At 45.5% G+C, this 27,501-nt stretch overlaps 2 protein-coding genes across 7 annotated transcripts; both read right to left on the reverse strand.

Moving 5' to 3' along the window:
- Positions 1-566: 566 nt before the first annotated feature.
- On the reverse strand, positions 567-13,551 carry CCDC181 (coiled-coil domain containing 181). 6 transcript variants are annotated; one of them, XM_052794512.1, is made up of 6 exons: positions 13,153-13,551; positions 6,814-6,974; positions 5,318-6,295; positions 2,804-2,950; positions 2,017-2,171; positions 567-1,423 (listed from the first exon to the last, which is right to left on the reverse strand). In XM_052794512.1, the coding sequence occupies exons 2-6, from the start codon at positions 6,949-6,951 to the stop codon at positions 1,261-1,263; spliced, it is 1,581 nt and encodes a 526-aa protein (XP_052650472.1). In that variant the 5' UTR covers positions 6,952-6,974; positions 13,153-13,551; the 3' UTR covers positions 567-1,260. The 6 variants fall into 6 exon arrangements, with proteins under 6 accessions (XP_052650472.1, XP_052650474.1, XP_052650476.1 ...); XM_052794514.1 differs by lacking the exon at positions 13,153-13,551 and adding an exon at positions 9,992-10,099; XM_052794516.1 differs by lacking the exon at positions 13,153-13,551 and adding an exon at positions 9,844-9,916.
- Positions 13,552-14,375: 824 nt separating this feature from the next.
- Positions 14,376-27,005, reverse strand: SLC19A2 (solute carrier family 19 member 2). The gene is made up of 6 exons (XM_052794751.1): positions 26,735-27,005; positions 26,027-26,632; positions 21,965-22,187; positions 18,162-18,354; positions 17,103-17,244; positions 14,376-16,878 (listed from the first exon to the last, which is right to left on the reverse strand). Exons 1-6 carry the CDS (start codon positions 26,921-26,923, stop codon positions 16,753-16,755), a joined length of 1,479 nt encoding a protein of 492 aa, XP_052650711.1. The 5' UTR covers positions 26,924-27,005; the 3' UTR covers positions 14,376-16,752.
- Positions 27,006-27,501: the final 496 nt, after the last annotated feature.

Consider the following 27,501-nt stretch of genomic DNA (forward strand, 5'->3'; position numbering starts at 1 on the left):
GCAGCATAAAAGGAACTGTATGACATTGGAACTGTAAAACCCTTCACTCTACTGGTCTGAGGTAGTGAACCAAGCAGCACTTATTTTGTAGCTTAGTACAGTTAGAGAGAGGGCATGAACCTTTGCAAATTTTCCCCGTTTGCTTGCTAGACACAAGAAGCACTTCTTGCCCTTGGTGTCAGGGGAAGGTAGAGGAAGGTACCTGTTACTCATGTTTCTCATTAGCATGTGAAATTCTCATTTTATGTCCATGCCCTTTATCTATGCTGGCAAAAGCTGCAACACAGCACCCTCTGGTCAAACACCAGTACCCTCTTAATATGCCTGTAACTGTCTTCAAAAGGGTAAGAGAAAAATACTAATGGCAAATTGGCTTTGCATCTACTCCACTTCTGTCTGTAACAGTACTTCCAGAAAACACTTTGAATGTGGCAAAAATGTAAGAACAGTGCCACATTGTGAAGTCTGTTGACACATAGCTGGACAGAATGCTCCTCATCTTCCACTAACTTTATGATTCCATGATTGACCTCAGCATGTTCTCTGACAAGAATTCACAATTCAGCTGGGCAAGGTGAAGTAGTTTATTATAATTAATTTAGCAAACATGGATATGTATACAAGGAATCTAGCGTCCCTGATAATGGTAAAGGTCATAATTTCACGCAACCTTTTAACTTCATGGAATAGAAAACTACTAAATATGACTCACAGAAATCAAGCTTCAAAAACTGATGCACATTCACTTACATGTTAGCCTTCAATGACCACTTTCCCAAACCAAAATAAAATAGTCCTCTGGTCTAGCCAGAATTAACAGCTGATCAATAGGAAACAGTACAAGAAACAGCATTTTCCAACAACGTAACACCTTGTACAGTCTTCATCACAAGCAGCAGCAAACAACAATATTAACCCAGCAAGACATCAACATTTTACATAACAGCCTGCATCCAGGAATTCATGGTGGTGTTGAGTATAAAGTGCCTTTTAAAGACAGGAATGTGTATTTGCCACCCTTATATATAGATCTCACACTCGTTTAGATTTGGTCAAACCAAGAAGATCCCTGAGTTATACATAAAAGCAGGCTTTTCAACAAAATTACAAATAAATAGATAGTAAAATCATTGTCAGTGAAGGTAATTAACTGTTAAACTTGCTTGAAAGCTTTAAAAACACCACAAGAAAGATCAAAAGCTCAAGCCATAAAAGTTAAGAAAGAGGGTTGCCACTAAGAACTCTGGTTACATCAAACTTTCAACTGTAATGGTCTGTGAAGCGAAAGGATTTTGGCTCTGAAGTAATACAGTGGATATTCTGCATCTGTTTTGCTCTTCTGGCTTCTAACCTAAGCTGCCTTGCTCTCTCTTTAGCAGCTAGTTCTTCTGCTCGTTTTTCTTCTCTCTTTCTTTTTAGCCATCTGTGGAGAGAGAAAGAGGACTAGAAGTACTGACAGTTGCAAGTGAAAGTTTTACGTCATCCACTCAGAGGAGACTTGCCCCCATTAGAGTCACCTTGTCCTATAGGATATAGTTAGGTGGCATGGCTGAGCCAGTCTAAAAGCCTGCCACTCCTAAACATGGGAAGCACTACTTTTCCATCCCAATTCTCCTGCACCCAGCTTTACCTCCCCCCTTTTGTTGAGCTGATTCAACTCACAGACTTGAGGGGGAAAAAGTAATTTTATTGGATTAATTTTCTGCTTGTTTAATGAACTGAATCAACCCAAGCCTGCTCCAGAGCAGGCAAAAAGGGGCAGGGGAGAAGGATCTCCCTTTTTCAGCAGAAGTAACTCACTATTTCAGCTCAGGTTCTGACAAGTAATTTCACAACAGTGAACAAACAACATCAAGGAATTGATGTATTTTTGGTAGGGTGTAAGTTTATGAGGGCAATATTCATGCAAAAACCCCAAACAACAAGGACTAAAGATGTACCGTAAAATAACTACAGTCTTAAGATGATAGACTACAAAATTTTCAAATATGATTCCCTAGGAATGACCCTACTCACTCTTTAAAGGCTCTGTTGCATTCCTCTGTTCTTGGAAAAAAGGCAATTCCCTCAGCTTGATGTCTCAAAATTTCTATCTGTTTTTCTTTCATGTGTTCTTGGTGCTTTTTTTTAAGCCATAACTTGAAGGCTTCTTCTGGATTCCTGCTCCTCTCCTATTTAAAAAAAAAAAAAGACACATACACAAAGCTTATCATTAAATTACATTTATATTAATCACGTTATAATAATTTTTTTAACTCTGCTGGCGTCTCCCATCCACGAAACATACTTTATAAGCAAGCTAGAGCATATGCTAATCTGGCATGGAATATACACGTGAGCAAGCATTCAAAGCAGTATGTCTTAAAAAATACTGAATTTAGCTTTTCAAGACCATCACTGCAAGGCAGAGGAACTTTAGAACATCTGAATCTTCAGGTTTTGGTCAGGTCACATGCATTAATTGCTTGCCAAGAAGTTCTGATGGTAAGGAATACACTTCAAAGGGTTTTCTGGCTGTTTGTTCACTGTAGGTTCAATCAAGTCATTCTCCGGATAAAAAGGAGCATGGCTGTATCTCCTGTGATTTTATAGCTATTAAGTTCATCTATGTAGCTTCTACGATGCAAGCAGAACAATCCTAAACATGCAAGTCAATCTAGCTCTTCACTGAAAACAATGTAACAAAAACATTTCCTATCCCTGTAAATTTTCGTATGCTTAGCTGAGAACAAAGGCTTAGAATGGGGTTTTCCTATCTAACGAGAGCACCACAGATCCCAGTCCTACATCAGGGAGATCTTACTTTGCTGTTCAAGTCTTCTAGCTCCTTTGCACGGCGAATTCGCTTTTCTTCTTGCACTTGTTCTTTCTTCTTCTGTAACCAAGCTTTAAAAACCATCTCATTCTCTCTTCTCTTCTGTTCTTCTTGTTCCCTTTTCCTTTCTTCTTCCTTAAGTGGAATGAAGAGTGAATAAACTTAGTTTTTAAGAGAATCATCTTAATCTGCAAAGGCCCTTCATAGACAATAAATAAAATATAATGAATTATATGAGGGAGACACAAAAATACAGATGAAACAGGAATACTCAAAGACTGCATCATAGTTGATACTACTTTTAGGAAGAAACAAGTTTATGCACTTCTGCGGTTCAGGTTACGTTCAGATACTTCAGGCTAACCCTTTTTGCGATTAACTCCATTTCCATGATACATCTCAACTCACAGACAATTCAATAGCAACAGGTGAACATTTTTAAAATTACATCTGCCCAATAGCTCTGACTGGCTTAAAATCAGTTTAAGCATGCATTTTAAAAATGAATGCAGCTCTCAGGCTTGAGGGACCACTAAACCCCAAATGACAATTAACTACCTATGGACTTCAGGCACTACCATATAATTAAGGATTTTTTCTGGACATGAGGTGGTATTTACTTAAGGACTATTAATAGCTTAACACTTTTTTCAAGTTTACAAAATGAACTGATTTTTACAAAATTGAGAAAGGTTTTTTTTAAATTATTAATCGCATTTTAGCTAATGACAAGTATCTACAAAGAGGAGAAAGGTTTTCAAACACTTCAGAAAGCTGATTAGGACATTTTACCAGGTTTTGACACTCATTGACACAAAAGCTACAATCCCCACTCATTTCAACACTCGGAGAAATCTAGTCTCCTTGTGAAGAGATGATGTTCCTCCCACCTACACACAACTTTCAGGCTATCCTCCAAATTTACAATTTGTCATTCACTGAAATGGAAGAAACCCCACCAAAATGAAGCAGATGGATTCCAGTAATGTCAAGAAATGTTTCATGCCTGTGAAATCCATCACAGAATGAAGAAATAAGGTAATACAGTCTTACCTTTTTGTAAGTCAGCCAACAGAGGAAGAGATTTAGCACACAGTGTTAGGAAAATAACCTTCCTTACTTCCACCACCCTACCTTTTACTTTAAATGTGCAGAGTATGGTGTCAAGAGATCTAGTCTTGCATGTACAAAGAAAACACATCAGTAACTCTTCACATTTCATACCCCTCGTTACTGAGCTAAGCCTCAGCAAACTTTTCAAATAAAGCAGGCTAGACCTATTGCCACGGATAGAAAATAACCTTTGAAGCTACTTAGCCAGCTTACTTAGAACATCATGGCACAGAAAAATAGTAGATGCTTCTTGATCTTTTTTTAACAGAGCAAGACACATAGTAAGTTACCTTTTTGTAATTGTATCATCATAATGCAAAGCAAAGAAAAACATCTAAGTTCTTAAAACGTTTGGTAAAGATTTCTGAAGTTCCTCTTACAGCTGTCAGAGGCTGATTTTCTATTAAGTATTAATTTTTTCTTAATAAGGAGCTGAGAAAGAATTAAAAAGGTTTTTTTCCCCAGTAATACATAAGATAGATACTGATTTGATTTTCTACAATAGAGGTTTTTTGGTTTTCTTCTTTTAGATTACTGCTTTTTATAGATACAAGAAGAATAACCTCAGTACTGGGACTATTTTCTTCTTTTTGTCCTCTGTGTAGTGCCCAGGTAAAACCAAGTAAGAAGGAAAGGTAGTATCGATTAACAGAGAAAGGGGAGAAAAAACTACTTGGCAACAAACTCATTGAGAAAACTTACTACAACACTCACCCACACAAAACCTTTACAGGAAAAAAGTATCCAGTTATATTATCAGTCAATGTGACTTCACCAGCATGCATCTTATGCAAGCAACAAGGCACGCCACTTTTGAAGTCAGCTGTATCTTCCATATATGTTAAACACATCCCTCTTTGTTCACAGTTCTCACAGTCATTCTCCTGTGTAAATCTTACAGCTGAACACTGTTCCCTTTGGTAATTGCCTATTACATACTTCATGAGCACCCAAATGTGCCCCTGCATTACTGTGGTTAACATTAACTTCCTGCATTGCAGTGTAATCTGTGGAGAGGGGATACCATGTGCTATGTTCCAGTAAACAGTGGGCCTGTAATGGAACCTAGGTAGAAAGAGAGTCAATAAGCAAAAGCAGTAAGCACAATATAGCAGAAGGCGGCCTATTTACGAAGGATATATTAAATAAATACTTAATTTCTACTGTGAGCAAGCCATGATCCTAGGCCACTCTGTGAGTTTTGGTTTTTTCTTTTAAGGAGAGGAGTTTTGAGAGATTCTGGACAAACTCCAGAGAATTGTTATTATTATTGTTATTGTTGCCTATTTTATCATGGAAAAATGGAGTAAATGCCCTGAACATGTGGTCTCTGTGAAGCAGAGGAACAGGATGGTCACTGTGATCTACTTGTTGCTTCTATATCTTTACCTCTTTCCTCAGTTTTTCCTTCCTTTGCTCTAACTGCTTCCGCAATTCTTTTTGTCTGGGAGAAAGGCAGTAAGTGGAGCTTCTCACAGGCACGTTTGCAGACTGCGCCCTCTGCGGAGTCTTCCGTTTTCCCAGACCTCTTGCAGCATTGATAGCAGAATTTGGACGACGCTTAGGGTTAGATGGAGGCTTAGGGAAATACACACACTCTTCTCCACCAGGAGAAAAAGAATGTGCTCCTAGTCTTACTGGAGGTACTTCCTTCATTGGAGAGACAGTGCCAAAAGGACCGTAGTGTGAAGATTTTGGAGACATTTGTTGAGTTTCAATATCAGTAAAAGAAACACTTATTGGGGGCAAAAAGCCCTGACTTTCAATATCACGTAAACTTAAGAGTTCAAACTTCCCATCTTTTTCCACTAGGATTTTACCATCCTTCTTTTCCTCATCCTTGCCAGCACGTGGTGAAAGTGATGTGCTTTCCTGTCCCATTTCATTAGAAATATGCAACCGAGAGAGCCTATTTGAAACATCATCTCCTCTTGCAAGGTCAGTTTTACAAACTTCAGCATCTTCTAGAGGAGGAACTTCAAGATCCACCAACTTATCCTTAAATTTTAATTTCCGCTCTCTGTTCTGATCCACAGGAGCCTGATTCTCCAGCATTTTGTTGGCTTCTTCAATCTTTTCCAAGATGTAACGCTTTATTTCTTCATCCTCTTCTTCATCCAGTTCCTGCTGGTTTTCCAGCCTGGATTCTTGGATAGAGCTTTCACTATCAGTATCAGATACACGGTCCCCCTGTTTCATATCAGACCTGGATTCCAAACTTTCTTCATTGGAGGGTCTCACTTTTGCATCTACATCTGCCTCTGAAAGCTGATCTGGATTTTCTTCCATTTCCTCACTGTCTTCCTCAAAGTTGTCCGCAACTTTAACAATTTGTGCTTCAATACCCTCTTCATTTTTTTCAGGATTCTAAAAAAAATTAAGATAAACTAGTCTGTTCTCCCAACAAACAACAGTATCAGAGAAAGAGAAAAGAAATAGCGAGCGAGAAAAGCAGTACTAACTACCCTAATTCTAAAACAGGCTGTCAAATAGCGCATGTCATAACTAATAGCTTTTTTGGCACTAAAACTCTCTTGCAATTTCTCCATGCACAAACTTTAGCCATGGCTTGCACAGTAAAGTGATCAGTGACAGCATAAAAACAGAACATGTGTTGCACAAACACTTAAAGGAACCCAGAAGTACTTCTGAAACAAACATATTCTTTTTCATGAACACTGAATTTTCTGTTTTAAGGCAATTATAACCAAACTAACCAGTTCACTGAATTGGTTTTTCACTACAATTCCAAATAAACTTCCTTGTCAAAAGTCAGTGAATGTGCCTACATGTTTCAAACCATATTGAATTTTGTGCTTATGATTCCAAATATTACTCAATTTTGTCTTCTAAATAAGACAACTAGCATTTAATTTAACGAATACCTCTCTTTCACCAAGGTTTTCTTTTTCTTCTTCATTAATTAGCCATTCGAGGTCTTTTTCAAAATCATCTTCATATTCTCCACTTTCTGTTAAATCACCCATATCTGCTGGATCTTCTTGGTCTTCCTTGTCACTCATTTTGGTGATGTGTTACAGTAATACTACAAAAAGGAGAAGGAAAAAAATGGTTTTAAAACTCCAGTGACACACAAATATAGAACATTGATACCTCTTACGGTACCCTCACCAATCTTGTAAGCAGTATCAATACAACCATGGTAGATAGCACCACAGCACCAAGGATCACCAATGGTTTATAAACATGAGCGGTTTTAGCCTTTCCAGCTCTGACTACTAGGGGAAGATTTGAGTCAAAGCAAACCAAGGTGACTTACTCAACATCTTGTATTAAGTCACCGAGAGAGCTAAAACTAGAACTCATGATTTCTTAACTGTTGGTCTCGTGCTTGGACAAAGAGACTGCTATTTTACGTTTGTTAGAAGTACTACGAGCTTTCATTGCTCCCAGGTGTTTTACATTGTTGTTTTATACCTGCCTGGCCCATTTTCCTCTACAGAAATTAACTTGTTTAAACTTACATTGCAAAAATGCAGGATGCACAAGCCCTAGAAGATCCATGCCACAGCTTACAGTAGATCATATTACCAAAAAGGTTCTCATAATAACATATTAAAATGAAAAGACATTCATTGATTGGACTCTTGACAGAAACCTTCTGCTAGAGTGACTGAACATTTAGAAGCAGCTAGCTTTCAAACTGTATCACCTCCACTAGTGTTAGGGGTAAAGAAAGTTACACAGACACTAATTGAGACTGCTGGGAAAAGGATTCAGTTCCGGTTTGAATTTCTGAGGACAACAATGGGGAATACTCATTAGCCAGTTAATCAGGCTGGATATAGTCATATTCATGACAAAACTGAAGATAAGCCACTATAGGGATTGAGTCTTTTAAACAATCTTTGGAGTGCATAACACACAGGTGCCAACAGCTCCTGAAGGACTGCTTAAATGCCAGGGCTTGGGGCTCCAGGCTGACTGCCTGCACCTCTCAGCTCAGCTTACTCGATAGAAGACATCTGTCTCCGTTCAAAGACACAAAAGGGTTAAAGACACGTGGAGACACATCAGCCTAGAGAGCTGATTCTGCTCTTTTTACAGCTTTAGCCACTCATCATGCCTTCCCTAATTTGTTTATTACTGTTTACGAAAGCAACATAAAAGAAGAAAGTGTTGATTATTCAAAAGCTCCTATTCTCTTTGTACTCTCTGCTGTAGGCTGGAAGGTGCCACTTCTAAGTGTCTCTCTAGTAGGACAAATCTGTGTCACTTACAACATACTAAAAGATCCCAATAGGATTATTAGCATATGGCAACACAATATGGGATGTAAGAGTTAGCTCTGACCCTGGATAGCCCTGGAACAGCAAGACAGCTCTTGCTGTGTGACCATCCTGCCCTTCCAGACAAGAAGGGTTGCACCTGGACTTCCCAACCTGTCTAAGCATTTTGACATGCATTTTGTAAAACCCCTTCCACCCAGAAGATGCTGCTTAAATTCCTTCAAGCTTTTGTTTTAAATTCTGATGAGCATCCCAAGAGTTCTCAGTTATTTACTCACATGAATACCAGCTCCATTTCTTAGAACTCTGCGTTTCGTGCTTGACAAGAGTGCTGCTCTTTTCAGCCTCAAAATTTAGTCAAGGTTTGTTTAAGAGGAAAGAATTGCAATAAAGCTGAGCACTTTGCTGTGAACTTGTTTGTATACAAACGTTATAAAAGCTCTTCCTTCTGTTTGATCCACATTTTATTCAGGAAAATCTGGCACACTTTTTCTCCTAACTCACTTCTTTTTAGCCATGAGAATCACTCTAGATTTCTCCGAGTTTAAATTTTCAAATTTTTTCAGACTGTTGCCTTGGCTTTCCACACCCTGTCTATTTCCATCATGTTTTTCCTGCACCTCTTCTCATATGACATGCAATCATTTTTGCTTGGAAATGTCCCTTCCTTCACAAATATCCTTGGTTTGGGTGGTGACATGTACCTGGGTTCTTAATGGAGGTTACTTTGGTCTAGTATGTATTCAGCACGAAAGAACTATTTCTCTTCAACTTCTTCATCATTAAGGTGAGTGGATGCAAACGCTGCAATGCTGAATGGTGCCTTTAACAAAACACATTCATGACAGCCTGTGGCAGTCTGTGAACTGAAAACTGTTCAATTTATTTAGGATAGGTATAATAAAGGGAAAAGCATAAAAATCAGCCTCTTCTGTTGTAACATAAAGTAGTATTGTCTGAAGAGATAATTTCAGTTTAATGACCTTGTTTCAGACAATCCTGAATCAGCTCCTATTCTATTTAGGGTCTTATGAAGTAAAGATTGAAGTGCTTCAGCTTTAATAGGGACGGAAATTATTCAGAAAATCTCAAGTCTTCATTTCCACCTGCTTCTATTCTAACCGGGGGGCTGGGTGTGGTGTGTATGCTGCGACCGAATTGTTCTGCAAGGCTTAGTAACACCTCTACGCGGTTACATTCAGGCACAGGCTAGGCTCAGTTCCAACAAAAAGAGGGATACAGCGATACACTTCTGTGATTTCGCCCCTTTGTACCAGAACACACGTACATACAGATTCACGACCCCGAACCCAACACGGTCACGGCGGGGAAGGTCCAGCCCCGCATTTCAACGCGGGCAGCTGCTGCTGCTGCAGACCGGCAAACGCCACCGCACCGCTCCGCACCGCCCGGGACCGGCCCTACCTTCGCCACCGCCTCACCGCCATGACTACCAACGCCCGCCCGCAGGCGAAGCAGCCTCTCACCGAGCCGTAACGCACGAAGGCCGGCCGTCTGCAGACCGGCGGCTGCCGACGACGGGGCCGCCCCGGCCGTAGCCGGCAGGTGCCCTCGCCATTCGCCTCAGCGGCACTACCCGCTCCCGGCGGGAGCCGGCCCCGCTCTGCCTCGGACACCCCGCCCCGCCCCGCCCTGCCCGCTCACCGCGGCCCCGCCGGGTCCCGCCGCTGCCCCCCCCCTCCCCTTCCCTTCCCCGGCCCGGGGGACGAGGTGCCGCCGCCCGCCGAGGCCCGGCCCGGCCCGCCGGTGCGCCCGGCGGCGTTGCCATGGCAGCAGCGGGGCCCTCCCTCACCTTCCTGCAGCAACGGTCACCGCCGACGGTGGCCCCCGAGGACCAAACTCCTCCCGGCCCCGCCCGCACTTTTTCCCTGCCCGCCGGCGCCCGGGCAGCAGCGGGCACGAGCGCGCTGGCGAGGCGGCACCGCCCCGTTGCCATGGAGACGGGGCGCCGCGCCGCACACCACCCCCCCCCCCCGCTTTGTCCCCCATTTTCAGGCCCGAGGGCCCGTTAGGAGGAGGAGTTTTCTTTTACCTTCGCGTTACACAGGTTCATTTAACCCTCGGAAATTAACGGGAAGCAGAACACGGCGGGGGGGCCCACAGCCACGAGCGCCCAGGAGAGGGGCAGCAGCCGGGCTGGCGGCTTTCCCTGCCCGGCTAAAAGCCTTTTGGTGCTGTTAAATTATGCACTTGTTCGGGAGCAGCCTGAGCGGCGGCGGTTTCTGTGTTGTATTATGCATGCCCCGGCTGGGGATGAGCAATCTGATCAGACCAAAAGCTAGCAGTGTCAACATTTGAGCTTTCGTTAATATAGTGCCGCGTCTCTGAAGAGACACCTCTCTGCCTTAATCACACATTGCTCCTAGAACTTCAAAATGTGAAAAAAAAAAGGGAAAAGAAAAAACAAACCCAAACAGAAGAACACCCTAAACGAACTCCCTTCCAGAAAAAAAGCCACCGAAAGGCACCCCGAGTTACCTCCTGGGCTCGGGGAGCTGGCGGGGGGGTCAGGCTCCTCAGCAGAGCTGTGGGGTAGAGGTGGCACGTCGCAGCCTCCTCTATGGAGGACCAAACAGCCCCACCGGTCGTGGATGCTGTGCCCCTGGGATCAGCAGGCCCCACAACACGCTGCGTGACCACCAGACCCGCGACGGAGCGCACAGAGGGCTCGCCACGGGGCAGAGGCCCTTCTGCGAAACGCTGGCTGTGGTGGCACCAGGCAGGGGCTGCCATTGCTGCAGCCCGTCAGGGCCTCGCAGAGGACAGGGCTGTGCTGCCCGGCCTCAGGGAAGGGGTAGTGGTATTTGAACCGCTGGCTGAACACATGGGTAACTTCTGAAAGGCTCGCAATAAACGGGGTTGTTGGTGTTGCCACCAGTTACCACGGAGAGCCACTGGCTCGACCCCGCTAGGTGTAGTTCAATGGGAAGCAGATACGCTCGCTCGTTAGAAAAAACAAATAAACCACTTCCAAATGTCAGCTCACGTCACAGCCTCAACTCCCACCCGCAGCACCAGCACAAGATGGAGGTATAAACCTCCCGGTGTACAACACGCCTCCGCTCCGCAGTCCCCTCAGCCCGGGGAGGGCAGCTCCCGGCAAGGGGAAGTGGCCCACGAGGCCAGCAGCCCTCCGGGGTGACCAAGGCTCGTGCAGCATCGTGTGGTGCTTCCCAGCACCATCTTTTGGGGGATGACCCTCCTCATTCCTCCCGCCAGCACGTGGGCCTGGGCCATGGCAGCATGGCCCCCCCAGGGTGGAGGGAGGGAGGGGGTCATCCTCACTGGCAGCACTGACATGGCACCCATCACACCGTCCCCCACGCAGCCGTGGCCCCCAGTTTTGAAGACACTGGCCCAGCAAAGTGAACGACGACAGTCTACAAATGCACCAGAAGGGCCACACACCTCAGAGGGCAACACGCCACCTGCACTAAAGGGTTAATGTTAATGAAAGAACATACAGACAGAAAACAGCCATGAATAAATTTAGCCAGGGCGTTGATAACTCTCAGAGTAGTGCAGGTAGAGTTACCCTTTCACTCAAAGTCACACAGGGTAGAAAAGCTAAATCCCTTCAAGGTGGGCTTCAGGAGGTCTCTGAAGATATCTGTCATCATAGCTCACATGCCACTGAAGATACCTGTCATCATAGCTCACACGCCACAAGAGGAGGTTGGAATCCACGACCTCGGGGTTTCTGCTAATCCTACACCATACAGTGAGAAAGAGGAATGGGTTTTGACATTGCTTTCAGTGAGTTGGAAGGGCTCCCTGATACTTACCTGAGATAACACTCCGGTACCTGCCTGGCAATGGTTCCTGCTGAACCTGGAAAAACTTCAACCACTGACCTCACCCACGGTCATGCAGTTGTCTCGCTCTTGAAGACAATATGCCGAACTTCTGATTTTCCACATTTCACAGACAGGTAGCTTTGACAAGTTCATAGCAGACTAAAATAAAGAGAACTGGGCACAATATCAAAGCATTTTGCTCTGCTTTTATCATAAGACTATCCTTCATCTTACAAGCCAGTGCCACCCCTTTCATTCACAAGAGATGCTTTATTCGACTAACTACAAATCAGCGTGATTGTAAGACAAGGACTAGACCCCATTGTTGGAATATCAAGCTCTGATGCTTCATAATGACAATTTAATGATATCTTAAGGTCAATCCAAATTCATGCCTGCATTCATTAACTCACATGTCACTAAATTTAGGTTTTCAGATGTTCCTGTCTGTGAGGGAGCTACAGAGCACGGTTCTGAAAAGCCACAATGGAAGCAACAGCTAAGCAATGCAGGTCTCCAAGGACAGGTCCCGACATGTTGGTTGCTCTTTTCTATGTCACTAATGCATCAGGCACTGTGTTTAGGGAACACCGATTCATGCAGCGCGAGTATGTTTGACAGAGAAAGGGTGTGTAACACCTCCAGAGCAATATTAAACAAGCACCTTAACACCTCTCGTATGTCATGTAGGAAACAGCTGACACTGTCAAGAGTCACTGGAAGCAGGATCCAGAGCTCCCAGTCTCCTGCCCCTCCATAAGCAAAGTCCCTCTTTCCTCCCCAGTACTTGGCTATGATCACACCGATAGTGAAGAAAACGAAATCACTTCTGCAGAGCCCTTCCCTTTCCCCAAAAGCACTGCCAGAGCAGCCGGCCATTTCACACATGCACACAGCCACAGCACTGTTGAGTGTAACCCTGCCATGCCTTGGTGGGCTGTCCCAGCCAGCGCTAGCCCAGGGGGAGAGCAGTGGGTGCTGCTCCTGAAATGGCAGCCTCTGGCAGCTCTTACTATTCCTCACTTTTTGGACAGAACAAGCCCAGCACCTGGCCTCTCCCCCTAACAGTGACCCTAAAGCCCAGGAACTATACCACATCTTAGCAGCATCATAGCAAGCCTGGTACAGGACACACAGATTCAGTGGTAACACTTACCTCCAGCAAACCCCAGCATCGAATGGAACAAAGAAACAGCCACAGCATGCCAGGCAGACGCCCCAGCCGTGTGTAGTATTTATCTCATCGCCATCAAACCGCACGGTGTGCTGTATCACCAACGCAGGAATTCAGCTCCTTGACAGCAGCTGGGTGTCCCTTTTCAGATCTCTCAGCTGTACACCGTGTGGCAGGATGCAATGGGAGGAGCAAGGAGGATTGACACAGTTCACATGGACCTGCTTCGCTCGCAGGCAAGAGCAGCCTCAGGGTTCTTGTCACAGCACCTTTCCCCAGCACCAGAGACGTGAAACACTTGAATTCACCTTAAAGGGTAATGCTATACCTGTATGAGCTACTGGTTACCTTCCTGTCAAATGCAAGAAGAGATTTTAATCCCCCCACTGTCAAGCAGCTCATCCCTGCACAGCCGACTCCGGCATTCACCCAGGGTAGGCAGACGAATGAAATTCAGAGCGAGCTTGACACACTGACAGCCCTACCCCTCCTGCCTCAGCAATAAGGCTCTCAAGGAAACACATGTAAGAAAGCACCCCCCTCCTCCTCAGACCACCTCATTTCTCTTGTTTTTGATGTTGTGCAGAGGGCTTGGCTGGGCTACTACACACACCGAACTACATCAAACTGGCAGCAGATATTCAGAGACCACCTTCCCCTCCAGCCCCAGTACCTGTACTATCAGGTACAAGCCATCTCTTATAGAAGCACAAGACCGGGAGAGCTTTCCAAGGCAGTCAAGCGTGGGTGTGCCAGGGTGGGGAGTTTACAGCATTTCTTCCTTAAGGCCTCAATTTTGTAATTAGGTCAATGTAAATAAAAAGGTCCTTCTGCACGGCAAACCTACACCTGCTTTCCCTTACAGTCACCCTCAGTGAGACTGATGCATCCTGACCAGGGTTACCCTGCATCAGTGAGTCATCTTCACCCTCACTGGACCAGTCTGCACTGGAACAGAAGTGGTATTTCTGAACTGCTCAGCAATTAACGATCCTCAATGCAAGACTCTTGCACAGAGTTCTGCAAACGTACACAAACTAGCCAACAACTATCAGCTGCTTGAAGACTTGCTTCTTTTCACGTTTTGTCCTGTATTTTTTTTCCTCTTTGTAACAAAGACGCTCAAAACAACCTGCACAGCAGTGCTGTGGATTAACAAGACATCAAAACACAAAACAAACACTGGCCACACAGGATATCTTGGATATCTTGGAGTATTTTTATTTAACAAAAATAGCTATTCAATTAGAAACCAACAATGTCAACATGATTACAGAATTTCATAGGCATCAGTAACTCTGCATACAGCTCCAGTCAGGCTCTATAGTCACCTCATCACCACAGCAACAGCACAGTGTAGGAACCTGAACAACATCCAGGTGTGGCTTCCATACATTAACAGGCCTGAAGATGTATGCAGTGTAGCATGCCTCTCGATTGCAGTTGCCACAGTTTCATTACTTTGGTAAAAAAATCATTGTTATTGCTTTATATTCTTTAATTTTTGACTTGCTTTTAAATAACTGGGTTGTTCTCTGTATGATAAATGTGATTAAAATTGAGCTGCTTCTTTCAGTCACTTGACGTGAGTGCTGTACATCCACTCCTCATGCCTTGCTGCACCTGCCATCAGACCAAGGAACTCAAGGACAGGATACGCACTTGCCCTCCCTTTCCCAGGACAGCTCGTCAGCTAGCATTTCATGGCTTCAAATTTTATTTTTTTAAAAACAAAAAACCAGTAAAGAAAGGCATATATACATGGGGGTTTCAAGTTTCCATTTCAGGATAAGGCAGTTAAGTTTACATGTGTAAATGCCAGTACAGCTGAGCCCTCTTAAGGGGGTTGTTTTGGGAGGCAGGCTGCAAACACAGAGAAGCTTTGGGGAGTGGGTTCCCGTGAGCAGCCAGCCTGGAAGGCCTCCCCAGGCTGCATATCCCAAACACATTAATCATTCACCTTGCATGGTAAAGGCTGAGGCTCTCAGAACTGAAGAGAAAGGCCATACCTGTCCCAGCCAAGGCAGAAACGCCTTCCCAGCCCCGATGCTGTGAAGTCTCCATGGCACTAAAAGCAAGCAATGAATCAAAGCTGCTTCTTCAGGCTGTGACTGGAAGACTCTCTAACCAGCACAGAGAGAGAAGGCATGGAAGGAAGCAAGCTGCATTGCATCTTCTCCCTTGCCAGTTCTCCTGTACACTTAAATTCACCACAACCTGCACAGCAACAAGTACAGTCCATAGGCCATCTCCACAGTATACTACAGGTATCTGTTCCTGTGCTGGTCATGGTGCCTGAATATCCATGTGCCCAAGCCCAGGACAACTCTGTGCAACTCCTTCCCAATACTGAAGCAATTTGGAAAAAAATAAATTATTTTTAAAAACCAGGTATAAGGCAAGTCCCAAATTGCTTAGACTTGACAAAATAAAAGAACTGCCCACTCCAAACATTCATTGTTCTGCTTAGGTGAAAAAAAAGAGGTAGAACTAGTGGACAGAGACCCACCAGAAGCATAAAGGCATTTTAAAATAAGGGGAAAAACTGACAGACCAGAAATCAGGATTTTTCAAAGCCTCAGGCAGTCATCCTGCTAACTACCATAACTGAAGGTACCTATTTAGTCACCAGAGTCGTGATTCTCCAAGGTCACAAAGGATAGCTTAAAAATCCTGCAAGTCACCTTTCTTCTCAGTGCTATACTAACATCCACCATCCCACTGAAATAGCCCAGCCCCCAGGGTTGTGAGGCAGTGACTCCTGTAATCACAGGAATCTGCAGTCCTGAAGGACAAAGGCAAAGATGTCCAAGGGTCCTTTGGATTAGCATTTTGTCTACTTAAGTTTCCCCTCCACCTTTACAGTCCCTTGGGCACAGGCCTTCATGGCACAAGTAGCACTGCGGATAGCCAATTCACCAGTGTCACAAGTTGCCCCAGGACACAGTTAAGGTTTTGGGGAAGCACCATGATCCGCTATGGTAAAACTCTGGCAGCAGGGGTGACAGACAGGAACAGCAGAAACTGTACAAGCCATTCAAGGAAGTACGTGCATATGCAGAAACGTAAGTGCACTAGTCCTCAAAACGGAGCATCCAGCATCACGGGGCAGCCACAGCGAGAGTCACACTGCAGAGCACAGGCCTAAGGCCACCTCCTGAGCCAGGCCTGGGGCTCTCCACAGAGAGGTCTATCAGTGTGCCCTCACTTCTGCCCTGCAGCAGCACCTCGGTGACAGAGAGAGTAGCAGTTGAGCAGACAATCATGAAACTGCCTTTTCAATGGCAGCCTCCAGATGCACAGCCTTAGACTAAAACCTCCCAAGGCTTTTTTTGAGAAAACTTACTGTTCTTTGCTGCACATCCCATATATGCAACAGAAGAACAAAACGCATTTTAGAAAGAAGGTATTTGTTCTTACTTACGTAAGAGCTAATACATTTACCTTCTAAAATGTGCTGCTAATATAGTATAAATATGGATCAAATAACCATTAAGGTGACTGCCTTGGGAAGAAAAGGCAGAGATTAAAACACAGACCTATGTCTTCATATGTAGCCACCAAGAGTCTTCACTTGGTGCACTACTGGCTTTCAGGAGATCTGCTTTGCATCTGCTCTTGTCTTCTGTAAGCTCTTATAATACTGTATATGCCACTGCCCAAGAACACCAGTGAGATGGCCGCAAAGTAAGATGCATAAATCATGAACTGCAGAGAAGGGGAAAGAAAATAAAAAAAAGGAGTGGTTAAACCAAGCAGTTACCAAATTTGTAAGAAGGTTAATACATGAGCTTCCCTCCTCTTCCAAAATATCAGGAATCAGTGATTATTTCTCTGTCAAACTCTTGACCCAGCAACAGGTAGCTGAGAAGCTTTACAGATTGGTTTACCTTCCTCCCTCCCATCAGTAAAGCTAAGAGAGTCTGTCATACCTGGGTGAAGATGTCCAACCCAAGCCCACTGGCATCCACAACAATCAAAGTGAGCAGAGTCTGAAGTGCCAAGGCAATAAAAGTATTGACCCCAAACACCAGGGCGTACCGTTCCACACTGAGATTTGCAGCGATCTGGAACCTGGAAAGAAAGGGATGACCAGAAACATAAGGACAGGGAAAAAGCAGGGAAATGCAAGAATAGGAGGAATTCTCTGGACAAGAAGACTATGCAACCTGAAATGTTACATAGACTGGTCCAGTATTTTCCACAGCTAAATTACCTTGCACTGATAGTGTACTTTTCTAAATAGGATCATGGCAGACTAGCACAGAAGCTAGGAGAGACCCACAGACCCACATAAAAAGCTTAAAAAAACCCCCAAAACACAAAAAAACCCACTGTGGGAGCTCTGTGGATTTCAGTCTTACTGAAACAGCCCTCCTGTCCAATGTAGCTAAAGGGTCTTGTCACAGAGAGAAGATATAACATGCTCTGATCCCAGTGAGCTGTTGACAATCTCGAAGCGTCAGCCAACTGCAGTGTGGTCCATAACCTCCCGCAACCTTCTAACCAGAACTCCTTTTGCAGTTACCAGTTTCGGCATCACCTCTCATACTGTGCTTGAGCTGTCTTGTAGCAATTATGCACATGTGGTTCAACAACAGCTGTGTCTTCCTCCCCAAAGTGACAAATAACACGGAATAAGTTTTCCTCCTTGCTGGTTAGGGAAAGTTGACACTTCAACACAGGCAAAACATTGTCATCTCCTCATCTGTTAACATTTCACTCTAGCCGTGTTCATGAAAAACATTCCCGTGGCAAGCAGCTCTATCTAATATTAGAAGTAGTCACTTTACTGTCATAAGACTTTTAAGCTTGGGCAGACTGCCAGCCAAATATATCTCTGTGCCTCGGTTTCCAACCTGAATCACAACACAAACCCTTGCAACAGATTTCAAAATTCCTGGTAGGCAAGACTCTAGTTACAAGGAAAACATGCCAGCTTTCATACCAGCTACAACCTTGAGAGCACTTTACATCAAAAAGATACTCACGTTGCTATCGTGATTAGCAGCATGTAGATAATTCTGAAGACAACATAGGATGCATAGCACACCCAGATGTTACGAACAGTGTCCATGATATATACAGCAGCAGCGATAAGAAAGGAGAACAGGGCAAGTGCCACTTCACCCCACATTGCCCAGGATGTTTTTATGTGACCCACAACAAACACTGCAACAGCTCCTGTGAGGGGAAGGAAAGCATGACTGTTAGTAATGGCAGTTGGAGCAATTTGGAGACTGTGTATTAGGAGCTGTACAGACCCTAACAGCCAAACACGATTGAAGTAGAGGACACTAATGTGCAGACCTTAGCAGCTCTCCTTCCTGACCTCTCCCTTACCTGGAACCCTGCTGTAAATTCTCATTCACTTTTACAGGAACAGAGGAAAAAAAAAAAAAAAAAAAAAAAAAGGTCAATACTGACTGCCTCTGAAGTCTCCTCTCTGGCTTCAGAAGCACAACAGTCCCAGCACTCAGGCCACTGCCACTCAGTCCTCTGCACCTGACCGCAGCAGTGCTGTCAACTGGGCTACACAGAAATGCAAACACTGGCTCTCAAAAGCACTCAGCTAATTATTTCGTGGCGCTTTAGTGGGGGTAGGAGGGAGAAAGACACTACCCACTTTGATACACAGCTGTTAGAGCTCTCTCCCAGGAGGCAGAAAAACCTACATTTACTGTCATCTTCATGCTGGGCTGTAAGAGCAAGAAAGAGCAGGGGTCCAAATCCACATCTCCTGGGATGCAGCTTGCAATCAGGCAAGCTACAATCACACGCTGTTGATTATGCAAGAACAATCTTTTACAACCAGAACAGGTTTGTAACTCCTGCTGGATTTTACGAAGTGAGGATGGGGAGAGAAGACAGATCACAAGACGGAAAGTGTGTGATGTTTCATGCAACTCAATGAGCAGACAAGGTGTGTTTCGTGCGCTATCACAGCTGTAACTACCAAGAAGCCCAAATACATATTACAAGAAAATTCCCATTTGAAGTAGGCCTTGTTCTGCAAACAAGCCAAATAGCAACCAACAGCATAAGAACGCTGCTGTACACAGCACACTAGACAAATAGCATACTGACAAAGGGAGGTTTACTGGAGATCTCTGAAAAAGAGGACTGTATTCAGCATTTGACCACTGTACAGAAGTGCTACAGTGCAGCATCTAAGCTCTTTGTAGCCCTTAGCTGGCCCTCTCTTAGAAATCCTTCAAGCACCCGAAGACTCCTTATGTACCATCAGTGTGTACAAGCCTGCAACCCTGTCAGACCTCACATCAATCTTTCAGACTAGTGAAGAAGGTAGCTATGCCAAGGGAAAGGAATTTATTTCCCCCCACTAAACTCTTCTTTCCAGTGCCTGCTGTGACACTACCTGACTGACATTTTGCTCTTTGAAAGTCTGACTCCCCCAACAGCAAAACCCTGAGATGCAAAAAGAAGCTAAGTCCTAGACCCTTCTTTCTACTGTCTCAGAAATTCTAAATTTGGAAACAGACATGACTTTCTGGGGATCTCATGGCAACTCTTGAGGTTGTACTCCCTCTATGTCTCAAAGTTATATCAGCCTGACACCTAATTATGACAATATAAAAAAAAAAAAAAAAAAAAAATCTGTGTCCTGCAATTGGACATCTACAGCTGATCCAGTGGTTTCACAAACCAACCTGATAAAAGATTGCCACATTCCCAAGAAGGTGCAGGGATGCAGCTTAACAGTCAGTTGACCTCACTAGAAGCAATACTATTTATCTTGCCCAGGACAGGAAGCTGACAGCCACATGAGCCACCACGCTCAACTTAAACCCTTCTGCAGGGCAGCGCAGGTGCAGGCAGGGATGGCAACAGCATCTTACACAAAGGTTGCCAAACATTGCTCATAACTGAGCACAGAATGACTAAGAGCCATGAAAATGGCAAATCAGATCTGGGATGCACCAGGAAAGGTATTTCTACTAAAGGGAAAAGAGCGAACAGTATGTTCTTCTACAAGTCTGAGGCTTCACTGAATAAAGTTGAGTGCAGCTCCAGTCATCCGCCTTCAAAAAGGACACAACTCAAAACAGGTTTGGTGCAAAGAGGGGCTAGTAAGATGACACAGTGAACAAAGAGCTTAACTTTACCAAAGACCAACTAGAAAAACTTGGCTTCTTTGGCCCAGAGCAAATATTTTTGCTAAAATACAACCTTGGCATGACATCAGAGACAAACTGCTCATTAATAAATTCAAACTGGAAATTAGAAGAAGTTAGCGCATTCACACTAGTGCCTAGGAAGTCAGGTCACTGGATGCTTACCCTTAACAGGTCCCTTCCAGTCCTGTTATACTCTTCAAGCTTTTAGTTGAGGTTATTACTTCACTAAACTTCACTTGCTCGAAGCAATGAATCTGTGTCAACCAGAAGGATTTTTTTGGTTCTGTCTTTTGAGCAGTTCAGGGACAGAGGCTAATTTGCTTTCAGAAAACGTCACCCAAAATGATTCAACCATTTACAAAAATGATACTAGAGGAAAAAAATCAAAATGTGAAACTAAAATCTTCAGTTTTACATGAGTTTAGTGCCAACCACCTTTTCTTTCAATATGTTGATTGTTCACAGGCCTTTAAAAAAAAAAAAAAAAAAAAGGGGGACCTTGTTATCAAAGATATTCATAATAAGTTTGAAGAATACTCTTTTTTTTTTTTCCCTCCCCCCCCTTTTTTTTTTTTTAATCTGCTGACATTTGGCCATGCTATGGGTCTTCCTTCCCTTGATACCGATTCTTCTCCTTCCTGGGACCAAGGCAGGATGGTAGAGGAAGCCAAATCAAACAAGAAATAAGAGCCACAGCATCACACTAGCATGGAGGAACAGTGTATGACTACATGCTATTAAAGTGTAGGTTTAGCACAAAGACAATTTAATAGCCAAAGCCTTCAGAATCAAGTTGCCGACAGTTTCAAACCCAACTAACAATGGGTAGCAGACCAGATTTTAGAACTATAAAACTGCCACAGCTTCCCACTGAACTCCAAGAGGGGCCTGAGCATGCCCAAGAAAGTACTAAGCCTTCCTTCTCTGTGTCCCTTGGGTTTTTTTGCCCCCAAGTAGGTGATGTCCACAGCAGATGGTAGAACGATGACTCCATCAAAGAAAAGGAACATACTGCAGCAACACCTAGAAAGCCTCTGTAAGGGTATGTTAGCTATATTAAAAAGGTATTGCCCTAGATCTGGTGATGGAACACTATTAAACAACTTAATAAACAAATATTTGTGTTGACTGACCTACCTGTCCCTTTCAAGTCAAGCAACTTCTTTCATCTTAATAGCTTTTCTGCTTAACAGTGCTGAAATGACTAAATGTGGCGCTCTGCATGCTGCATGTGTACAGGAAACCTTCATATGTTCCCTACGCTGCCAGAGAAGAAAAGCAATAAACCCATAGGACCCTTAGTCTGATTTTGAGTGGTTAAAACAAACATAACCCCACTGCCATAGTGACAACCAAGAACACACAGTCAGGCACATGCCTGGAGCCTTTTGCCAAATACTTCAGAATGAAGTTTGACTTGGGAGGCTCCTTTAAACACCTACGTACTGGATTACAAGAATTAGGGCTGCATGCAACAACTAACTCAACACTGAGCACCGTACCTGTGCACATCAGGGAAGACTCACCCCGAATGCCAGGGCTGCCTCTCCTGCATGCTTGAGGGAACGCAAGACACTGCCAAACCATGCTCTGGTGACCTTGAGGGACACAAGGGATTTCTCACAGCAGAGGCAGGAGCTATGCCAGAAGCTCACCTAGCAGCGTCGAGGCTGCCTCCACGGCACCATTGTAGATCTCCATACTATGAGAAGGCAGCACCATCTCCCACAGGCCCTGAGCGTAGTTGATGACCTGAAAGTAGCCACAGGTGGACAGTGCCCACCACACGGACCAGCAGATCATGGTCCGGGAGGAGTAGCACTGTAGGAAGTCCTGCCAGAGATCTTTGAGCACCTTTACGATGTCTACTTTCTGCTCCTGCATAGATTGGAGAAGGAAGGGGAGAGAAATGTTAGTCTTTGTTTATAAATACTTCACACTGCTCCACCAAATTGCTCCTTTCAAGCAGTCTGATCACTGGTGAGTGACAGTACCACTCTCGAACACAAACCTCCACAGAGTAATGAATAAAAAGCTTCCCCATCCCACGGTCTCAGCAGCTGGTCTCTGCCCTAACAAGGGTCGTCCCCTTACCTGCAGAGGAAGGGTTCAGTCCCCAGCACGCCTCAATCTCTGGCTCTCTCAAGCAGAGAGCAGTAACTGCTAGATGTTAGAAGTATTACGTGAACAACTGAAGGGTACCAGAGAGAAGAAACACAGGAGAACAGGACATGATATCCACTTTGACAAGACAGGATCAGAAAGCAGTCATTCAAATCATAAAGGCAAAAAGCATCACTTTTAAGTCCTGATGCAAATTCAACCAAATTTGGTAGCACAGAGAACATGAAAGCCACCAGATGAGCATATTTCCCCACAAGTAAGTTGATTTTCTTTAGTACTAGCATTCAGGGATTATAAATATTCAAAGAAGCAATCTCATTACACCATGCTCTACCCTGTTGATGTTCGCCAAGGCTCTGAGAAGGTGAGAGATGTTGCCTCGGGATCTGAAGAGAAACAGAAGCTACTTCGCCAGACATGGCTATCGCAAATAGCAGCTCCTATATACGCAAGTGCTCTGACAAATGGCATGAGAGAAAAATGAAGCTTTCCCCTCCGAGTCTTTCTAGAAAGAGCACAAAAGAGGTCAGACCCATGAAGTGGTTTGAAAAAAATTTGAAAATAGATCAGTTCTAGCAACAGGGGATGACAACAAATGAAAATTGCTTTTTACATACAGGCTGTTAGAGTCCTTTTCCTAACCACTTTATGCCAACCGCAGCAGAGGAAACAAGCATGTCTTTGCTTTGTAGACAGAGCTGCTGATTCCGTTTGCTGCATGCACACATGTACAGAGTCTTTGTAGACAGGCAAGACCCTTCTTGTGCAAGTCAGAGCAGCAGTTACTTCATGTGAGACTGGGCAGAGCCCCCAGGGCCCACCCAGCATCTCTAGCCCCATGAACTTGGATTCCCTGCAGGGAAACATACAGGACTGTCACAGGACTAAGCTAGTGCACATTATGCTGTCGCATGCCCAGTTTTGGAACAATTTCCAGGCAGCAACAGCAATTTTACACTCTTGGCAGTACTCCCTTTCCCAGGGGGAACTGTGCAGTGTATGCCTGGGAAAGATTATTCTCCATGAGCAATAAAACTCATTTTAAGCTGTTTCTATTAAAACCCCCAAAGACCATGGCCTAACTCTGTCCTGAACTCCCTTTTTTCCACCCCTCGAAGTGTCACTGATTTCTAAGCACCTTTATTAAACACACAGAGTCCCGTTGGTGCTTTGCCAATAGCAAAACACTTGCTCTGCATGTGGATGCCGTGCCTCCAAAGCCCAACAGAACAACTTGGGAAGAGGTCAGCTTGTGGCCACGTGACTTTAGGAATGCAACTCCCCCACAGAGGGTTTCACTGGAACCTCAAGTTCAGGTGCAGGAAAAACAGGGAAGGGAACTATCACGTACGCTACAAAAACTGATTTGGCACATTCAACTCAAGCATGTGCCTGATAAGCCAGAAAAGCTTATCCGCCCTCCCACTACCTGGCAGTGCTTCTTCAGTACCATTATTCGTACAGTCATTCATTTACGTTTGTGCAATATGGTTGCAGTTACCTTAGTAAGAAAGACTACCATCACATGGCAATGCTTCACAGCTTTTAGCACCTGGTATAACTGAACTCTGGAGAGTTATGCAAGCGTACTTGCTTTTTTTTTAAATTTTCACCATTAGTTTGGAACCACCCTTGCTCTCACAGGATGGGAGTAAGATAAACAAAAGGGATGGATAAGTTATATTAATACCTTAGTCATTATTGGCACAGAATTTGTCTTGTTTAAGAAATACCCTTCAGCATGCAAGTATAACATGGTTAAAAATACTTTTGCTCACACAAGATTGTGCTGGATGGGGCAGGATTAGGTCCCTGGAATGTTAATACCTTTAATTCGCAGTTGTAGCTGGAAGAAGCTGAAAGCAGCCCTGGATGCTGCCTCCCCGGACCCAGCTAACCGGGGCTTACTTGCTAACTGAAATACCCATTAGCTGACTAAACCAACAGCTGCACTTACCTGCTGGCTTGTTCTCAGAACGAGCACAACCTCCTCCTGACCGAGGAGCAAGGCTGACCTCCCTGCAGAACCCTGAATCCCCCTGCCACGACAGGCTCTCCGTAGGCGTGCATTGCCCAGAGCAGCGTGGCAGAGAGCTGCCCAGCAGGCAACTACACACATGCATCAGGCCTCAAAACTGGAGGCTGCTCGCTCGTCACCTTGTGGGACCCAACACATCCTGCCACCAAACAAGGGCACCTGCATGCTTGTTTCCATACAAGTGACATTGTTAGAGGTTACGTAGCCCACAAGAGCCACAAGTCAGGGCACTACCTTGGTGCTCTCATGGGCTGCATTAGGCTGTTATTATGCAGACGTGTTTCCTGCAATTTATCTGTATTCTGTCCAGCTATAACTAATCAACGTCAGCCTGTAAGTGCTGTGAAGGATGTCCTGGTTTCGGCTAGGATAGAGTTAATTTTCTTTCTAGTAGCTGGTGTAATGTTTTGGGTTCAGTAGGAGAAGACTGTTGATAACACACTGATGTTTTCAGTTGTTGCTAAGTAGCATTTAGACTAAAACAAGGATTTTTCAGCTTCTCATGCCCAGCCAGCAAGAAGGCTGGAGGGACACAAGAAGTTGGGAGGGGACAGAGCCAGGGCAGCTGACCCAAACTGGCCAAAGGAATATGTCATACCATGTGATGTCATGCCCAGTATATAAACTGGGAGGAGTTGCCCTGGGGGGGATCACCGCTTGGGGACTAACTGGTCATCAGTCAGCAAGTGGTGAGCAATTACGTTGTGCATCACTTGTTTTGTATATTCCAATCCTTTTATTAATATTATTGTCATTTTATTGTTGTTGTTATTATCATTATTAGTTTATTCCTTTCTGTTTTATTAAACTGTTCTTATCTCAACCCACAAGTTTTACTTTTTTTTTTCTTTTTTTTTTTTTTTCAGATTCTCTCCCCCATCCCACTGGGTGGGGGGGAATGAGTGAGCAGCTGTGTGGTGCTTAGTTACCAGCTGTGGTTAAACCACAGCAAAGGACTACTACAGTTTCCTTCCAGGATCATAAGATAAAAACCCCTATTACTACACAGCTTATTGCTGCACAGCTTACATAACAGTTGAAGCAACAAGTTTTTTTCAAAATGTGAGTGCAGGAAGATTTTCCTCTTTTCTGCAAGTCACGGGGTGCATCCAGAAGCATGCAAGTTTTTTTCAAAATGTGAGTACAGGAAGATTTTCCTCTTTTCTGCAAGTCACGGGGTGCATCCAGAAGCATGCACAAAATTTGGATACATACACAATTTTTAGTACCCCAGAGATGTCCCTTGCTTTCTACTGTTGAATGGCAATTTGATGCCCAGAGAATTCTAATCACAGCCTTGTGAGACACACAGAACAACTTCAGAAAAAACTAAGGAGCAGCCTGCCATGCTCAATCAGCAAAAGGAAGCCAGGAATAAATTTTCCTGTGCCATAAATAAGGAAGCTGGATAAGCAAAGGGATACTTTTTGCTGTTGGAAATTACACCTCTACTGCTGTGTACATATATGCACGCATACATATACACACATATGCATGCATGACAACCACATCAGTATTGCGTTCTCTACTTATGTAAACCCAGGGCACAACTCACCTGTTTCTCTGCTGAATGACCCTCCTCGTTTAAGGGAACTTTTGTCTCATCTTCCCAGCCAGGTGTCCTCTGCACATTGGGATGATCTTGGACAGCCGACCCATTTTTACAGTCCATGACCTTCATTTCCCAACTGAGCTGCTGACTTGAGACGTGATGAAAGAAGAAGCTTTTCTGTGGCATTGGCAGGAACCAGGCTGTGCCAAAGGCAACAGATATGCTGGTTAAGGAGATAACGTTCAAGCTGAAGAGGGACCATCCTGCCACCGACACAAGCACCTGCCCGGACACTGAGCCCACCGTGTAGCCCACCAGGGTGGCGCTCCGGCAGTAGCTGGTGACCTGCTGGTACAGGTTGACATCAACGACGCTGTAGATGTAGGAGTAATAGGCGATGTCGGTGGCGGTCCCTATCCCGTAGAAGAACTCGAGGAACTGGATGGCCCAGAGTCCCTGGGCGTACAGCAGCATGAACCAGGTGATGATGAGGCTCAGGCCCTGCAGCAAGACCACGGGCTTGTACCGCAGGTAGTCTGTGGCCAGGAACACCGGGAACAGCAGTGCCAGGTAGGAGTAAGTCCACACGGGGTAAATCTCGTTGAACACCTAGGTGGGGGAGAAAAGACAGCGGTAACCCCCAGCACCCACGTACTGCAAGGAGAACACAAACCCCCAGGCGGGGGTACGAGGTGCCCGGGGCCGCGGTACCTGGGTCTCGGAGAGGTTTTTGTACGGCCCCAGCAGGTACCGGGTGAGGAAGGGCTCCGAGGGCCGCACGCTGCAGAAGAACCCGTAAGCGCAGAGCAGCCCCGTGGGCACCGCCCAGCAGCACCTGCCCCCGCCGCCGCCAGCCCGGGCGGAGCGCCCCGCCGGCCGGCGCCCCCGCGGCCCCGCCATGCCGGGCAGGGCTGGGGGCCGGGCCGGACGCGCTCCCGGGGCCGGCCGGGCCGGTGGGGGGGGGAGGGGGCGGGGGCGGCCGCGGTCCCGTCCCGGGTGACCTCCCGCCGCCGCCGCCGCCTCCCGAAAGGCACCTCCGCCCGCGGCGCTGCTCCTAAGAGACCATTCGCCGGCGCGCGGAAAGCGGCGCTGCGCGCTGCCCTCTGATTGGGCGAGACAGCCTCCTCCCGGCAAGGCCGGCCAATGGGGAGCGGAGGGTGGGACGGCTGCGGCGGGAGGGGAGCACGTGTGCGCGGAGGGAAGGGCGGGCGAGGGCGGCGCTGCCGGCCCGGCGGGGGGGGGGGGGGGGACACACACGCACGACATCGGCGCCGGCCCCACGGGCGTGTGAGGGACACCTGGAAATGGGGCCCACCCTTGAGTTTGAGCGCTGCCTTCCTTACCTGAGCGGCCTAAGTGGGAGGCAGCACGTTTTCTGGGTTACGGTACGCGTTCAAAACGGACCGCGGGGAACAAGACTGACAGCCCTCTTGCGTGCGCGCAGAAGGAAAACACGCGGCGTGGCAGCGTTCCCGTCA

The sequence above is a fragment of the Harpia harpyja genome, chromosome 8 (genome assembly GCF_026419915.1).
Source record: "Harpia harpyja isolate bHarHar1 chromosome 8, bHarHar1 primary haplotype, whole genome shotgun sequence".
Taxonomy (NCBI): Eukaryota; Metazoa; Chordata; class Aves; order Accipitriformes; family Accipitridae; genus Harpia; species Harpia harpyja.